The sequence below is a fragment of the Onychostruthus taczanowskii genome, unplaced genomic scaffold (genome assembly GCF_017590055.1).
Source record: "Onychostruthus taczanowskii isolate IOZ18803 unplaced genomic scaffold, ASM1759005v1 scaffold65, whole genome shotgun sequence".
NCBI classification, from domain to species: Eukaryota; Metazoa; Chordata; class Aves; order Passeriformes; family Passeridae; genus Onychostruthus; species Onychostruthus taczanowskii.
The window spans coordinates 2266027-2284701 of record NW_024504233.1 but is presented as its reverse complement, the minus strand read 5'-3'; the positions used below and the strand labels follow the sequence as shown (position 1 = coordinate 2284701).

The 18675-nt window shown below is 38.2% G+C and overlaps 1 protein-coding gene across 6 annotated transcripts in view; it reads left to right on the top strand.

Moving 5' to 3' along the window:
- The window catches only part of NEK7 (NIMA related kinase 7), a 63864-nt gene that overhangs the window by 31302 nt on the left and 13887 nt on the right, over window positions 1-18675 (top strand). For all 6 annotated transcript variants that reach the window (XR_005953846.1, XM_041420637.1, XM_041420638.1 and 3 more), the window contains exons 6-7: window positions 8863-8971; window positions 11192-11299. Coding sequence is in view for 5 of the 6 variants with exons in the window: in XM_041420637.1 (XP_041276571.1) it covers window positions 8863-8971; window positions 11192-11299 (217 nt within the window). In the remaining variant the exon portion in view is untranslated. The remainder of the gene's footprint in view (window positions 1-8862; window positions 8972-11191; window positions 11300-18675) is intronic.

The window sequence follows — 18675 nt, the reverse complement described above, 5'->3', positions numbered from 1 at the left end:
CTTCATTATAATATCTTGCAGCCACTGAATCTGAAATATTCTAAGCCCCTTTGTGCCTTGAAACAGATATAAAACTCGGGGGATTTTTCTTACAGTAATGGCTGTGAAAATTTACTTAAATTTCAATTCTTCTAGCATATGTGCTTAACAGAAATTGCTGGAGCATAATTGCAGAAATGGAGAATTTCTGTACGTGTAGAGCTGTGTGAACCTGCTGCGTCTGTCGGTGCTGACACGACCTGCGTGACTGTCAGTGCTTGGTCCTGGAGTAGGACGGGTGACTGGAGTGGCTTTGCCAGAAATAGCCTTTTCTAGATGCTTTGGAATGGCTGAAGCTTTCCTGTGTGTGGGGGGTGTTTATTCTTTCTAACAACCTGGGAAAGGGAATAATCTGAGATGAATGTGGAGAAGACAGAAGACAAGGCAGACCGAGGAGTAGGCTGGGACAAGTAGCTGAGTGATCCTTAGGCACAGAGAGAGGCTCTGCCTGGGAAAAGGAGGACAAGCACACCTGTGCTGGCTGGCTAGCAGGGTTTGAGAGAAGGCAAACAGGGAATTTATGCCCCTGGGAGTAGAGACTGAGGAGTGTAAGAGAATAAGAGTAGTGTATTGGGAAATTATGAAATGGGATTTCCAATACTGGACATGGGGACAGGGAGGTTGGAGAAGAGCTGATGTGTTGTCGGAGAATGGGACAGATGGGGCAAGGATCCTTGAGGCAGACAAACTGACTGCAGGGAGAGAGCCTGGATGGGCTTAGTCAGGCTGGCTGGGAACAGGATGGGATGTGACTCTGCTGAGGGTGCAGCTACTCTGTGTAGAAATGGTTGCAGCTGTGCTGCCTCCTTTGCTGCAATGGTTGTTTACTAGGCAGCCAATTTGGAAGACAAAGGTTTTGCGATTAGTACAATTCAAGATTTTTCCAAAGACTATCCTTACTTGTTCTTTTCCTAAGGGATGCTGAATAAACCACTTCAACCACTGCTTTTTGGGGATAATTCTAATTGCCTTTTCTGTGTTTATGACATTCAAGGCAAAACTCTGGGTCTCCATTTGTAGAAGTATTTAGCATTCACAGCTTCATTCTGAGTGGAAACTGTGCTTTGAAGATGGACTGTTTCATAAAGCTATGTATGTTGAGAAGGAGGTGCTTAAATTGGTGCCAGAATTAAGTAACCCTGTTGATCTCTACTCTTGGCCCACATTCTAATCTGTAAAATGGGGATATTACTACCTCATCATTTCTAAGGCCATTTGTGAAGATATTTTATTAATTTGATATTCCAACAAAGCATACTAGGAAACTGTATCCCTCCCTGAAACTTATATTTGATAATAGGTTATGAATAGTGCACAATAAACAAAGCCTAGAGATATTTTCAAACTGCTCATTAGCTGAGTGTCATGAATGAATGAGTAAAGGGTCTTCTAATATAAAGAAAACAGAACTGAAAATTGCATGCACACACTCTCAAGGGGGAGAAATTATGTGGTGGCTCTAATTCTGAGATTTTCCTTATACATATATTTATGTCCAAATAATTGACATAATGGTTTTGGGAAAAGTATTTTTAAAGTAGTCTTGTGTGTGTGTTTGTGTACTTTGTTTCTTTTCACAATACTGATTTATCTTGATCCATAATTGGAGATTTTAAAATATGGAATCTGGTTTTTTTTGGCTTTCAGCAGTATCTGTGTCTCTCGTGCTTTTTTTTTCTTTCCATGACTGCTAGATTTAATTTAAAGAACAAAAACCCCCAGTACCACCACCCCCACGCCAAACCTCCTCACACAAAGTATTTTTATTGAGCATATGGTTGTATTTTATAATATAGAAGAGTTTGGCACTTTGCTGAAGTTACATCATTGATATATGTGAAAAGCTTCGAAATATTTTTTTCCCTCAGTGGTTTATTTTTTGCTTTCTGTATCACCTTTACCTTAGCTTTTTTCCTTACTCATTTTTGAAAAAAGCTTCAAAAGATAGAGTGTAGTTTGAAGAAGCCTTTAATATAATAGGATAGTGTAACACAGAGTGTGCTAATTACAGATCAAAGCTAAACTATTTTTATGTGCCTTTTCCTAAGGGAGGAACCTGGGGCTTTGAACCAGTCAGGCTAATTTTTGCCACTAACCTTTTTCAAGGCTGCTAAAATCTTCTTTTTCTTTTAAATTTTTTTTGCCTCCTGTAATTAAAAAATAGTTCATCCTATTCAACTTTGTCGATCTCTGTTAGCTGTGTAGCAGGTAAAAAAGCAGGGTGGGGTGTTCTGAGAGGAAGTGGCTGTGCTGTGGATGGAGCTGTGAAGTCTTAAAAGAAAAAGTGAAGGCACAGAGCCCTGGCAGGGTGGTAGAGTTGCTTCTGGTAAGCTTTTCCTCCATCCATGTGTGTCACTGGGGTGTGTGACAGGTGCTCCACTGTCACCTTTGCTGTCAGCCACGAGTAACCACAGTGAGAGCAGCAGTTTACCTTGTGTGGGTTACGTACAAATGCTGGCAGAATGAGAGCTGGCTGGTCCCCCAGTTTATAATCAGTGGGATAATTGGGCTGGGTAATTGCCAGGCAGCCTTGTTAGTTTTGCTGTGAGTCAGCCATTGTGTGTGTCTGCCTCTGGAATAATATGAATAAGTGGGCAGGTTTTCTGGTAAAATAATTAGACAATCAACAACATTTTGTCTTGTGGTCAGTTGCCTTCACAGATATGACACCTGAAGTTGTTGTGGAAGTTCTGGCTGTACACACAGCAAAATAATGGTGTCAGTCAGCTACGAAAAGTTAACGTGACAGTAAACTTCCTTTAACTTACACAGGCTGCTCCAATAGGCTTTGAGATTTCATCTCCACCTTTGCCCACTGGTTCTAAAATTGTCTGTGAGCCTTTAAAGAGCAGGGAGAGTTGGAAGATTTTATTGGATAATAGTTCTGGATACTTTTATTGTTTGAAATGACCTGCAAACAATACGTGGGGACTGATATTAATTTTTCAGAGTTGCATTTGAAAAATTTGCACTGTCAGTGTTTGCACTAGATGGATAACTTGCTCAGAATAGAGATTTTGGATGATAGCCTCTGTATTTACTGTGTCATGCTTTTTATTAGGAAGTAGAGTTAATGATTCAAGCATGAGTTTCACCTCTTCATGCTGTATCAGTTTTCCCAAGGGGATTTTTTTGGGAGAGAGATGCATGTAAACAACTACTGTTGAATTTAAGCAGGTGGCTGTGTGTTTTAAGAAGCCCCACTCAGCAGTAACAGCAGAGACAAGGAAAGTGATGCAGTATTGGAAATTTTATATTAGTTGCTCTGCAAGTATATTGGATTTCAGTAGGTGATCTCTATTTCTGAACACTCTATGTCCTTGCTCTTTTGCATCAGCAAAAATGTTAGGTGGAACAGAGGGACGGTAGGTGGGCTGCTCAATAAGGAACACTGAAATGAATCCTTGCAAAGAAAGTTGGCTAAAAATACATTTATGTAAAGTGACTTTGTCCAGAGCTTTCTAAGGAATATGAGTTTAAGCAGAAGTCTTGCTAAGTCTGATTATTAACATGAAAGAATATATACTAAAATGGAAAACATGAAAATTTTCCTTGCATTTTTTATAAGGCTTATAATTTCTTGTAAGTGAATGTCTTTTTTTGATTTTGTCTGAAATAACATTCTGTTTGAGAAGATGCTTCTGTCTCAGTTCTGTGGTATCCTTGCAGCATTCTTCTGGGTTTTTTTTCTTTGTTTTGGTTTTTTTTTTTTAAAGGAAAGACCACAGTTTAATTCTACTGACTTGTCCTTCTGATGCTAATAGGTACTTCTATTAGTACCATTATTTTGTGTGTTAATTTTTGTACTGTATCTTAGTCTTTTGTTGTTCTTGATGAAATGAAGTTTGCTGTATGCTAAGACTACTGATAAAGGAAGATTTAATTTTTTTTAACCCTTTTTTTTGGGAATTCTGAAAGGGTAAAAAATAAATGTATGGCATCTTCAGTAAGTGGAGATATAAGCAACTGTTAATAAAAGTTGGAGAACAAACTAGGTAAATATTTTTATTTTCATCACTTTATTGGCTGAATACTTGCTGCTTTTGGTATGTTCAGTTGATAGATGAAAAATAGTTTGGGTGGGTTTTTTTTGGTATTTGTTCTCTTTTTGCAAGTAAGAGACAGCTGCTACTCTTGAAATGTAGGCAAATTTGATGACACTGTATATCAAACTGAATGAATGAATCAGGATGTGGTGGGAAGTTCTATTTTTGTTCTGCATAGAGAGCAAAGAAAAATGGCAGAAAACTTGCCATGGTCTAAACAGATGGGCAGCTGAATTAATCAAAGAACAGACAAAACTCCTGAGATGCTGTGTTGCTACTAGAATTATATTGCTTTTAAAACAGAAAACAAGACTTGGGTACAGACTTCCTTTCTATATTCATGAGTCTCCAAAATATTGGGATGTTGCCGCCCATCTTCACTGGCCTGTCTTGCTGACCCTGCATTGCCCTTGCCTGTTGTGGTTTGTTTCTGTCGTGTTCACAGAGTGAGAGCTCTTGCTTGTGCTCCCATAATTTCCTCTTACGGCTGCCTGACCTCCTCTTTCTCTTTGTTCTTTGTGCTTGTCCATATTAAAAAAATTTCCCAAAGAAATACAGTCAGAAGTGGTCAAGAGCTTTATTGTGTTACTCAGAACTTCTGTATAATCATTTTGCATCTCTTTCCTCTTGGTGCAGGTCAGATTTCTTTCCACTAGTATCTGGTCATTGAATCACTGTGTTGTAATTTTATACAGTAAAATATAAAAACCTTCCATGCTTTATATTTTTGTCAGCTGTAAATGAAGTCATGAGAACAAAATGATGTGATGAAGATTCTTACGGCATCATGAAAGAAAGGAAGAAATCTGTTTAAAGTAATGAAATCATCATTCTCATTTTACTTTTCTTCCAAATACTGTCTTTCAAAAACAGCTCTAGGCTATAGCATTTGCAGGGAAAAATTCAGATATATGTTCTTGTGGGCTTGTTTGACAGTTCCACAGTTCTTTTCTTAATAATTACTCTGCAGAATTGTTTAGACGATCAGTTTATCAACTCTCTGCAAGAGAAGTTCATAAACATCTTGCTTTCTTTACTCCAGTTAGCTTCTTAAACACTCATTATGTTGTCTTTTTTCTTATTTATTCCTATTTTTTCTCTATTCAGTGAGACCCAAACCAGACTAAATCACACCTTAAAATCCTTCAATACACCAGCATCGGAACTGAATGCTAAATTTTGTCCAAGCAGGATTATTGAAATGTAGGCAGTCATATCTGAATTTCTAGTTGTGTGGAAATGATTTGTGTTCACTCTCTCTAGTCATCTGCAGGAAATCTTAGTTTTCTTAGAAAATCCAAACATAGTCCTGTGTCTTTGCTGTAAGTGTTGTCTGAGTTGTGCCTTTTAGGCCTAGGTAGGACCAGCTGCTAATGCTGTCACTTTTACTTCTGGAGTTCAACCTTTAAAACATTATCTTTAGAAAGTCAGTATAATTCCAAATACTTCATGCCTCTATGTTGACTTCAGACTTTTTTCTCCATCTATCCTTTATGCTTTGTTTGTCAAGAAACTGAATGGCGTTTGCTGTTTAGGTGCAGGGCAGCCGTGTTTAATTTCATTATTATGGAAACATTTGGAGAATATTTAATTTTTCCTTTAGAAATCCATTAGAGAACCATGAGAGTTCAGTCATTCTGTAAAAGGGATGAAAATATGAACTGATGTTACAGCCTGCCTGTCTTAAAGCTCTTTAAGGCATTTGATTAGCAAATGTTTGACCACCAAAATGTCCAGTTGTATTAAATGACTGAATTGCAGTTTTAGTCACAATGTACTGACATTGTGGTGACTCTTCAAAGTAGTTTTTTGTAATTCCATTCTCAGATGGAAATGCAAATGTCATGTGATATGGCTTTTGAAACAATTCTTTCAGGGAGCCAGCCTGCTGCCACAGCATGCCTGATGTTCTGTTTACCTGACAAAGCACTGGCTTGCAGCACTGCCCAAATTTTTAATGCACATGTACAAGCAGCTCCATTTTCGCCCAGTTTCAGCTAGTTGGAGATTGATCTTTCACCTCAGACAGGATCATGTTTTTTTAATGTCACACCCTAGAAGGTCAGTGGTCTGAGGGACATCAGGACTGTCCTTTGAGCCTAAGACAGGTGGAAGAAGGAGAATAATGAAGTCTTGAAGGTGAGAGCGCGTCAGAGAGAGCTGTATGTCAGGCTGTATTCCTGCTCTGGGCAGGTGATGCCAACCTGTGTACAGTGGGAGAGCTGTATGAGGTTAACTGAGTGCTGTGGACCTCGGCATGCTTCAGGCACTAAGCAGTGGATTAGTTTAGCATTGACTGTGGTGCTACTTTGCTGTGCTACAACAGAGGTTCAAAATTGTTGTTGCAGCATCATATCTTCTGCATTTTGGCTTCCCTGTAGGGAGGGAGCAAACACCACAATTGTTAGAACTGCATTTTGCATTGTGGACTATTTTAATTAAGGAGAAAGGAAAGGATCCTGCTTTGAATACAGTTCATGTATGCTGTATGAATTTCATTATGCTGTTTGGCATAAAAATAGGTTTGCCTGTGTTTTCCATCAGCTTACATTTCTTGTTAGAAGGTAAGTTTCTACACAGAAATGGAATTTTCCTTTTGACTTTTCTCAGAACTAAGCGTGTCTACTGGACTGTTTCCTAAAAGTGTACAACTTGTTTCAATAGCTAGTTTTGTAAAATTTATCTTTTTGGTCATGTCTTTTCATCACTATTTTGCCTATTGGTAGACAACAGCCCAAGAACAAATTGAGAACGTGTATTTTGAGGGAAAAATAGTAATTAATTACTGGACAACATAATGTTAATTGAGTTTATTTTAAAGATAATTATATTATTTTTAAGCCCATACAAATGAAAATGCTGCCTGTTTCTTTGTTTAGTTTTAAACATTGCTAGCAAATCTAGCAGCTCTCTTTTCCATCCTCTTTAGATGGATAAATTCTCTGGGGTTAAGTAATATCATTGATGTTTCAGGAAGAGGTTATTATTGTCCTGCAAAATTATTAATGCCTTAAGCAGAGTGAGACCACTTTAAGTTGCAGCGTTGCACTGTAAGGACTGAAGCCAGTTTTGTAGTATTCCTCAGCTTCAGAGCTAGGGATAGCAAGTGAATAAAGTGTTAAAAGAAAAGTTGTATATAAATACTTTGAAAGTACACTGCTGTACTTTAGGTGAATCGGAATGGGAACGTGTAATTGAAAATCTTCCCATTTCAGGCATTTTGTGAATGGCGTTTCATCACCGCATTCAAGTTAAAAAATAATAATTCAGAATGTTTAAATGAAGTACCTAGTTATAATTATGATAATTTCAGAATGCATTTTAAATCAAGGAACTGTGCTTTCATGTACACATACTTAGATGTATTGTGTATTTGTTTTTAAATGAAAAGAAACCTGGTCTCCATCTTCCTGTTGACATCAAACAATCCTCTGATATGCAAATCCTGCTATGGGGAGAACAGATACACAGGGTTTGTTTGGATTCAGTCCAAGAGTGAAAGAAAATTACATTTAAAGACGTAATTTATATGCTTTGCCTCATTTAAATGAAAATGCATTTTGAAATAATCCCTATAACGAAAAACATTTGGTGGAATGTTAAGATCCTTTGTACGACTGATGCATTTTGCTATAGGTAGTTTAAAAGCATCTCTCTCATACTCCTGTGTGTCTGTAATGTGCAGATGCAGCTGTCAACTTCTCAGTGGCATGTTTTAACATAGGATGAAAATAGGTTTTTCTGCAAATTAATAAATGTTTGTTATGTGAACTTTCTTAAAGCGTGCATGAGTGTGAAGTCTGTCTGTACCCACAATTAAAATACATCAAGTACTTTGCTTTCTGTCTAAAATTTTGCTAGTCTTAATGTTATTTATGTATTTTCTCCTTGTGTGGAACTTCAAAACGTGACACAATACAATTTCTTTGGAAAGATAGGTTAAACAAGCAATGATTTTTCAGTCTTTTTCCTTTTAGCTGCAGAATTTATAATGATGAAACTTTTACCTTTTAACAGTGGCTGAATTTCAGGTTTTCAGTAGGTATCTTTGGAGGATTGTTATTCAGTTGCTGAATACCACGTTTGAAGCTGATGTGTGTAATTGTTTTGTGTTGGCTTTAACAGGACAGTGAACTGTTACCAGTGATCAGGAATGGGGTTTTGGACAGGACAGAAAATATTTGAACAGGAGTAATGTCACTGTGAAGTTTTCAGAAATCAGTTCCTTTAATTCCCTTTCATGTACTGCAGAAGTTTTAAAAACTAATGTGACCAATTCTTCTTACATGGTCTTTGTGACTGTGTGATATTGCTCTTCTTTTTGGTTTTGTCCTTCATTTTAAAAAATGTGGGTATGGAAATCAATTTTGATGTAAGGAAGTGTATTTAATTTGGGACGTTCTGTGGCACATAACTTTATATCTGGCCTTTATTTTTTCTGTGGCTACTTTATATTAGATTACTCTGACCACATTAATCCAACACTGAGGAGTGCTAAAAACTGTATAAATCCTTTTTTGGGGTAGGAGTTTTAGTTCATTAATGTTATTTGTGGCTCTGTGTGTAGACTGACTTATGCATATGCAGTGATGATACATACATTAATATTTAAGGGAAAACCTTTCTCTGTCAAGAAATTCTGTTAAAACTTTCTCATTAGGTTGTGAACCTCTTGTATTTTTTAATTTTTTAATTAAGAATTTTATGTATTTTCTTTTTCTCAGTAATTTTATGCAAGTTTTAATTTTTAATATTCACTAACCATGTTTTTTTTAAGCATTTTAAGAAACAGAAGAGGTTGATTCCTGAAAGAACAGTTTGGAAGTACTTTGTTCAGCTTTGCAGTGCCTTGGAACATATGCATTCTCGTCGTGTTATGCATAGAGGTAATACAGGATCAAAGATGATTTGTCCTTAATATACCTTTGACTATGTGAGAATTAAGCTGGCTGAAATCAGTTTTGACAGCTGAAACGTTGTATGTTTTTGTAAGATTTTATAAGTAATAGAAAACTGAGAGAAGTTTGTGGTTGTACATTTGTTGTGGTAGGCATTTGTTTGATAGCAGGTTTTTCAAAATAAGTGATAGTTCTGTGAGTGATGGATACCCTGCCATAGCTACTTCATTTTTCTGGCTCTTATCTTCTGCCCTGTATTTATTCTTCTATATTTGCCTGTTGTCTTGCCCAGGTGTTGCTCCTTGCCTTGCACAGATCTGTCAGTCCATTCTTTACAGCTCTTGCACCTGGTTGTCTTAAAGTATCTGCTCCTGCCCTGCTTGCTCGTGATGTACAGGCCCTTCTCCTGGTCCCTTCTATATTGGATTATGTGCAGGTGTGAGCATTTCCTCCAGTTCTCTGCTCTTTTCCACCATTTCCAATCTCTGTGTCCCAACAGCCCTTGTAGTTGCCAGCTATCCCTGTCAGGTACTAAATTTCCTTGGCCCATTTTACAACCTTGGTGCTGCTGTCTCCTCTGGATGTGGTCTTCATTTTACCTCATAACTCTTGAGTCAAAGAAAATAGATCATAGTGTAGCTTCTTCTTAGACCTGCTATTCTTTTTCCCTTTCTGAAATCCCTCTGGTTATGGGATTGTGAGTGGTGCGTGGACTGTCACTTTTTAGGTTCAGGTGACATTGCCTGCCTTAGGTTGGTGGCTCCCTGTGTTAGAATGCAGCTCACTGCCTGGAAGGAATAGTCCCTTGATGTCTGCTGAGCTCTGTCATTTGCAGCTGGAAATTTTGCACCCTTAGCAGATGAGCTTAGATACCCCTGCCCCTGCAAATGCTTTTCTCTTGTGATTCTCCTTTTTTTTCCCCTTTGTGCATTTGTACAGGTGCCTGCAAGTGCGAATGATACAAAGAGAAGGACATAAAATACAGATTCTTTCCATAGGGTGCAAGTATCTTCCTTTAATATTTTTATAATTAAATTAGTTAATTTCTGTATATTTTAGTTCAAAACAAAAGGATTTAAGTTCCTTAAACTGAAATACTAAGTTCAAAGCTTCTGGCAAACCTATGGCAAATCTAGTGATTCCATGGTTGCATGCCAAAAGCAATGGCAATTAAAACTATTTTTAAATTGAGCAATATCCGTGTTGGCTTATTACACAAAGGCTTAGCCAAACTCCTGAAATCTGGGTCAGATAGCAGGAGAACGTAATTGCTTCTGTCTTCCTCTAAAGCTTGTAAGGTTTTGTAACTTTTTTACTGAAACCTGAGAATGCTGGTGTTTGAAGGGTTATTAACCATTCCTTTTACTGTGCCTGTATCTTATGCAAACTGTAATCCCCTCTTATCAAAGTGAACTGATTTCTGTAAGTTTAAGGCTAGGGTGGATTGCTTTTCAGCAGAGTAAGGGCTAAATTCCCTTGCCAGACAAATAACAGGTCAGTTTATTTAGGAGACTAACAAGGTAGGTAACTTGTTAGAAATCATAGAATAAGAGTCTCTGCTGTTGTCTCTAAGGGATTGGATTAAAACTTAAACTGGATATTACTTGTGAAAAATAACTGTCTGGGGTATGCATCATTATTTTTCTTTGTTTCTACTTGATTAGCCCAATTCCATTGACGAGTTCAAATAACCATTCTCCTGAGTAAACTTGCTTCATTTTTTAATGCCTGCTCTTACAGAGAATCAGTTATCTATTTCAAATAAATGACGTTATGCCATTGTGGGTAATTTGATCAGCAAAAGTGATGAAAAATGCTGTACAGCTCTTGAAAACATATATAGGCTGTTACTTAAGACATAACAAAAGAGGTTGTCTAGTTCTAATCTAGGTCTCTCTATGTAGTTTATATAAAGTAGTAATGAACTCACATGTATGTGCTTCTTGACTTTGAGGTGTGTTTTTTTTGTTTGCTTGTTTCTTAAAAAAAATACTTTCTGTGGCTCTTCTTTGCTTGAGTGATGGTTGTACTATTAAAATAGTGGACTTGAAATTCTACATTCCGGACCCATTCTTTCTGAGTAGCACTGTCAAATTTTACAATATTTCCTGCAAATAAAATCCTCTTTGAGTCTATTATTAATAGAAGAGTAGCTTTTCTTGCAACCTCACTGTGACTTCTAAATTTTTAAATTTACTTTTCTTTCAGATATAAAGCCAGCAAATGTGTTCATTACAGCTACAGGAGTAGTAAAGCTGGGAGACCTTGGACTTGGTCGATTTTTCAGCTCCAAAACCACAGCTGCACATTCTTTAGGTAAGCTTTCTCTGAGGTACAGATGCTGGACAGGTAGAGTATTTTACATGGTGGAAATACTGTGCCCACTCAGGAGGAAGAAGAAAAGGGTTAGGACCATGTTCTTTAGTCATAACAAAAATAGTAAAGGTGTTCTTAATAAAAAAAATGGTCAGTACCATGGACAAACACAGAAACACTGTAATACTGAGATATTTCTTTCAGCATATTTTGGGTATTTTCCCTCCTTTGTTTGCATAATTTAGTGTACATTTTCTACCTCTGAGCAAGTCTTTAAGACAATAGTGTTACCTAGAAATGCTAGGGAAAAATAAGGTGATAATACGGATGCATTTTTTTAAAATTGACTTGAACTTTATTCAGTGTTGGGAGGAATCTCATCATTCTGTGTGCCTGCATGAGTAGCATTAATGACCTCTTGGTTACCTGGTTTCAAAGGGCTCTCAGAGGAGCTTCCATTAAGGTGACGTTTCTCAGTGTAAGCTTAGATAGTTGAGGGTAGGTCAGAATTAAAAAAACCAATTCCCAGATAACTTATAAAAACAAGAATAGAAAAAAGCTTTCTGAAATGCTCAGTTTATTCTCTGCTAGCACACAAAACTAGCAGTGTATTATGTCTATCCAAACAAAATTTTCATGTAATTTGCATCTTTTGAGTAGCATGTGAATACTAGGATGATTACGAAATTTTTAAAAAAGAAAAGCTAAATATTTGGCATATATTTTAAGTTTAAAAGTAGGTAACAGATGAATGACAGAATCTAAGAGGATCTCTGTAGAAGAGAAAAACCTTGTGGTTGTGTTCGAGAGTCCCAGGATGAGGGAAGAGATGAGACTCTTGACTCCATGTTTCAGAAGGCTGATTTATTATATTATGATATTATATTATATTAAATGCTATACTAAAAAGAATAGAGAGAAAGGATCCATCAGAAAGCTAGAAAAGAAAGGAATGGAATGATAATAAAATCTTGTGACTGCTCATAGTCTCAACACAGGTGGCTGTCATTGGTCATCAAGTAAAAGCACTTTCACGTGCTGGGTAAACAATTCTCCAAACCACATTCCAAAGCAGCAAAACATGGAGAAGCTGAAGCTTCCCAGCTTCTCAGGAGAAAAGATCCTGGCAAAAGGATTTTCCATAAAAAATGTCTGTGACACCTTGTAAATAGAGTAACATCTGCTTTAAAGAGAAGCGTAGGAAATAGTGCTCATACTGCTGTTAAGTTGGGGTTTTTTAGATACAAAAACATTTATTTTCCCTCACTGAATTGTCTGTGTTTGGTGGTTGCTGAGCTCAAGCCTGTTCATTGATTGCATGTTTGTACCACATTTGAGGTAGGAGTGATACATGTGTTAATGGCCAAAAATACAATATTTTGGAAAGGAAACTTCTGACACTCCTTACTTTCCTGTCCTCCAAAAGAGCCTTTGGTTACTCCTTTGTGCCTTCCAGTTTTTACCACATTTGGTGCAGACTGGTAAAGTCAAACCCATGAGTCGCTGCTGAGGTGTTAACAGGAGCCCCAGACACAGAGTGCCATTAGCAGGAGACTGAGGGGGGAGCGCAGAGCCCAGGCTGGAGATGTGCTGGGGTTCCACGTGAGGGGCCGTCAGATGTGACACTGCACATCTGCTGCTGTCACAGGGTGTCACCCAAAGTGCTGCTGTTCTTGCTGCCCTTGGAAGGCAGCGGCCGTCTCTGGCAGCGCTGTGGAGAGCTGGCCTGGGTTCTTGCAGGTGGGCTCTGCTCCTGCCTGCAGATGGAAGGAGAGTGTGAAGAGGGAGCTGGAAATCCCAATCTGAGGAGTAGGAGCTCATGAGTAAGGCAGAGATCAGCAATGAGAGTGGGAGAGCAGACTTGCATTCTGAGGCACAAGCTGGGGAATTAAAGAGGAGCAGACTGCCTCAACCCTGGATTATTTTGGCTCCTGGCAGGGGAATTGTTGTGAGGGCTGAGCTGGAAATTAAAAAAAGCTGAAGACTGTGCCAGATTTAAAAACAGTGCAATACCCCTGAGCCCTTTAAAGCTCATCTTTTACAGATGCAAGAATCATCCAGAGTGGGGAAGGAGGGGAGGATGGTAGCTTTGTTTCTTCTGTTGGTGGCTTTGTCTTGGTAGAGGAGTTATTTTTTATTTTCTTTTTTTTCCCCATCTCTTCTTTTCCCATTTCCCTCTTTAATTATGGCCTAATGTCAGAATTCAGCCTAGAAAAAATGTTTGTGTCAGCTGTTAACTTAGGCTACAGAGGAGACTGACTTTCTGATTTGTCGTCACTAGCAGAGACCACTTCTTAAATTGATTTCTTCTGCAGTTTCTGATGCCAGTTTTCTTGAAATTTCTTTCAAAGTTGTATCTTTTTATGATTCCATAAACCTTTGGTGCACGTAACCTAGTAAATTACAAACATATGTGTAGCAATTTATACTTGTTTACAGGCTTTATAAAAATTTCAGTAGCAAACTAGATTCAGGCTTTCAGAGATAAAGAAATGTAGTAAAATTTTAATTAGCTACAGCTTCTAACCGCTAATTATGAATAATACTGATTTAATTAGAATCTTTACTGATGGTCCATTTGAAACAAATGAAAAAACTGCACTGGACAGGGTTTTTTCATGTTCTTAACTCTTTCTATACAGCTTTGTCAAGAATTTACTATGGTCATGCCGATATCTTCTTGGAAATGGAAAATATTTTTTACCAAAGGGTAGAGGAAATGGAGGCATTTGGTATTGTTGATTTGACACAAACTTGACAAAATGTCTTGTTTTCAGAAGACTTTATATTAGAAAGGGGAATATGATCCAACAAAGACTTCCTACTCTTTTCCCTACAACTCTGTTAGGGTTTTCTTGCTGCTGTTGTTTTAGTGGCTGAATGCCAGGCCTTATGCTCTTTGGTGAAATGGCAGTTCTAAGGCCAACTCATGGATCTGTGTGGTTTTTTCTTTGTTAGCCATTCAGTGGATGTAAAGAGAAGTATTTTCATATTTTGGTTACAAAAGGAATCACTTGATCTCTCTGCTGTGGTTGTGCTGTAAGGCTGCAGTGTGCTGTCCAGGCAGGCACTGCCACCACCGTGGGGATCCCTTCTTGCAGGGCAAAGAAGCAGACCTGCAATCTTCTTAAAATGCTCAAATGCAGAGAATCATCTGCATGGAATTCTGGTCTTCTGTGTTTTGACAACTTCTGTCATTTCTGTGATACTGCTGTCCTCAGCACAGACTATGTTATGTGAGGAGTTTGACTATAAACTCACACAGGTTGTGGAGAATAAAATACCTTGTGAAAATGTGTGCAGATACTCTCCTCTCCTTTCCCATATGGGTCTCCAGTGCAGCAGAGGGTGTGCTGAGGTGGTGGTTTGCAGCACCATTCTGTGAATAGAATAATCTCCACTTAGATACCCAGCCATACTCAGAGCCTGCACCCTCAGTGTACAGTAATGCTGGCAGGGAGATCTGCAGCTGAGTCATTGCAGGCATCAAGGAAGCTGTGTTAAAATAGCTCTTGTATTTTATGTACAGAAACATGAGATCTCTTACAGTAGTTTGAAAGCTGAAGAGAAATGATTGTGTTGTCATAAAATAACTCAAGATATTTATAGATTGACTTTTGTAGAAGGCCTGTTTGCACATTGTGGGCTGGATTGCAGAGTTACTTTGGATAAGTGCAGTATTTTGACTTAGACATCTCCTATAGCTGTATTAAATAAGTACAAAACTGAACATTATAGAATCAGTAGGGTTGGAAAGGACCTCCATGCTGCTTGTTTGTGATGTGGTTTGTCTGTCTTCAAATGTGCATGCACATTGACCTTGTTAAGCATGTTGTATTGAACTCTATATTACAAAATTGCTGTGATCTTATGGACACTGAGTCATTCATAAACTTGTCTTTTGGTTACTGAAATTTGGCCTCTTTAGCCCCCTTCCTGAATTCTGATATGTATGCCAGTGCATGAAATGTCAGTAATTATTGTGGCCATTTTTAAAACTATGGTCTGTTAAACCTGTCCTGAATGAACCACTGCATTATTTAGTGTAAGTAGATTTAACATTTACCAGGCAGATTTTTCTCCCAGCCTAAAAATGCTTGATAGTTTTTAAAACTAGTAACTATTTTAGAACTAGTAACTAGATTAGACCAGCTTACTATATTTCATTCCACTCCTTGATGCACTTGGTTAACTTTACTCAGATGTGTGAGTTATATGTTTATCTAGGTAGTAAGATGGACTGTTGATATTATAACTCCCTTTTCTGTAATACATTCTTTGCCTCTGATCCTTCAAATCAGCTCCCTGCTCAGTATTAACCCCAATTCCATTATGTCTATTCCCCTGCCAGTAACAGGAAGCTTGCATAAAGAATCAACACTTTCTGGATCTACAGCATCTTTAAAGGGAGAGATCTCCAAAGCAGCAGCAGATTCTGAGGAGATACTGTATTTGAGGAGTTTACTGTTCAGACTTAGAGGTTATCACAGGTCTGCAAATGCAGCAAGCAAAACACTGAAGTTACTGATTTTGTTCTTAAAAATGTAGGCACCTCAATGATTTAGCTCATTTTCTTGTATTATCCCACTTCTGTGTCTTCAGATGAATAAAGGAAGTTAGGAAGTTGCATATCTCTATACTATTAGGATGCTGGTTTTCACTTAATAGTAAAAAAGATCCAGGAAGGAACTGAAACATAGAATCACACTGGTAGTTGCTTGCCAGCAGCACAGCTATGTCCTGAAATGCTCACTGTGTTAAAAGGATCATTGCAATGCTTTCAGTAGTTCCTGAATGTCAGAATAATGAATCTTTAGTGTCATGTTCTGTTAAAAACAGTTTACAAGTAGTAATGATGGCTGAATCTTCAGGTTGTTTGTGTGATTCTATGAGTAGCAGAACTAATTTCAATTCCTCTCCCTAGTTGGCCATTGGGGGCTGCAGGTTGTATTGCAGTGGAGGTGTTACACTAGGCTAAATGCTGTAAAATGGTAACATTTGTTCTTGCTTTTCACTATCGTCAATCTTTCACGGTCATAACAGACCTCTAATGTATCAGCAGGCTTCCCAGAGCTACTGGTTAAAATTACCTTTGCTTTTGGTAGACTATGAACCTTCAAACCTCAGTGTTTTCAGCTGCCCCCTGTGGATTCTGTGAAGCCTCTTTCTGGCACATTACTCACTGCCAGCCACTTGTGTGATACCTCAGAGCAGCAGAGGCACTGCTGCTGCAGCCAGTGAACAAACGCATTACTATTAAACTTATTTCTGTTGTTAGATGAATTCTGCCAACAAAGCATCAATATACTGAACCAGTGCTTTAATTAATGGATACAAAATGCAGCTGAAATTTTTCAGAGGCATCCAAGCTCACAAGTCGTTGGGGTGTTAAAAATTCAAGAGGGAAATGAAACAGTGAGATAATAAAAATATGAAACCTCTGTCGTTCCAAATGCTTAGTTGCGGTTCTAATCTTAAGATATCTGTCATTAAGTGCCCATTAAAATACTGATGTTTTGCTTCTGGATATTTTGGTAGTTATTTTGGCCATTGTGGTCTACCCATCTGCTTGCCTATTGTTTCACAGGGAAAAGACTGTTCTCAGTTGTGGGTGGATGCAAACATGCTGTGAGAGTAAATGCCTCCCCAGCACTCTCTGGAGTTGCCTTTCCCCAGCCTTTCTCCTGTTAAGCTGGGTTGGCAGCCTCAGTTCAAGTGCTCAGCCCAGTGCCGAGGGAGGGGCTGTGGCACTCTCTGTGCCTTTCCCAGAGCTGCAAATCTCCCCCAGCACGTTTAGGGGGCCACATCCATTGGAAGATACCACATGGGGACCTCTGTCTTAACCTGTTACAGAAGCAGTTTATGTGGGTTTTCAATGTTGTTTGCCAAGGAACAGATCAGGTGAAATTATAGGTTACCAGCAGCAGTGGCCTGACCTGAGACAGGTGGTTCTGGGTTTCCCTATCTGAGCTGGGCCCTTCAAGTAGGAAAGTCATTCTCCCTCCTCCTTACTTCCTCATGACATAGTTTGACATGCAGCATTTTTTAAAGATAGGGCACCTTGTCAAAACCCCCTTAACTTTTGGAAATTATTAGAGTAAAATTATCTGATTGCTTAAAGCTATTCAACCTTATTATTCAAATGTGGAAGTATTTATATAGTCACTGTATCTCTGTCTTCAGTATTCTTACAGAGATCAATTCTGAATTAGCCTCATCTATTCAGAAGAACAGAAGTGAAACCAGATCCTTGTGTTACAATAATATGTGAGGTTCATACCACAAAGAACAAAAATGAAAAATTAGAAGTGATTTTAATTGCTGATCGTGTTGCAAGATGTTTGGTCTCAAAATAGAATCAACTTGAATTGACAGAAATCAGCTGGTTTTCATCATCGGGATTCAGTGCTTAAGAAAATATTCAAACAAAATCAAAATAAAAGTCTGTATAGATCTGTGATTTTTTTTTTTGCTGTTAGGCAGTCATTTTGGAGGATACAGGGAGAAAGTTGAGAAACAGTGCATTAAAATTGCCATTACCACTATTTTCCGTAACTTCTTATTGCTCTGTCATTCATGAAACCATCATTCAGCTATTTCTTTGTAATAATATTTTTATAGAGATGAAGCATCTCTCAGTATTTCTCTGTTCCAAGTAACTTGTGACACAGATGGGTAGGGTTAGATTGAAATCAAGGGGAGAGATGTTCCAGACTATCCAACATAAATTTACTCTGGGATAGTCCTAATAATGCTGCTTTTCAAGAGCAAACATTTCCAGAGCCCACAACTCTGAGGCAGGATGAAGCTGGGACAGCACAGGTTTGGGAACTGAAAAGCCCTTGTGGAATTTCATGCTCCAGCTTATGGCTGAGTTGCCCTTAGGAACCTCAGCTTCTGCTGGGCTCGCTGGTTTTCCTGCCCTCACCTCTGAAAGGCCTGAATCTCAGGCTCAGCTTTAATTTCAGCTGTTCAAAGTGGCTATGTTTTTTAGTTCCAAAACCAGCTTTTTCAGATTTATGTAGAAGAAGAACTTGTGAAACAAAAAATTCAGGCCATGGTAGAGAATTTCTAGCTGTTGTTTCTAGCCACAGTGGTAACAGTTTGGAGAAGTAGCAGGGCTGTGTGTGTAGTACCTTCCCTTGGTTCTCCTTAGGAGAAACAAATTACTTATGAGGTTCCTGAAAAGCAAAATCTGGAAGTGTTCTACAACTGCATAGCTTGGTAATGAGCAGTGAAAATATTGGATGAAATAGATACTAATCTGTGTATTTTTGTCAAACTGAAGTGTCTTAAGTATGAGTTGAAATTGTGAGTGTAGAAAAATGAGAAAGATGAAAAATATTCTTCTGCCAGCAAAACAGTAATTTAACTAC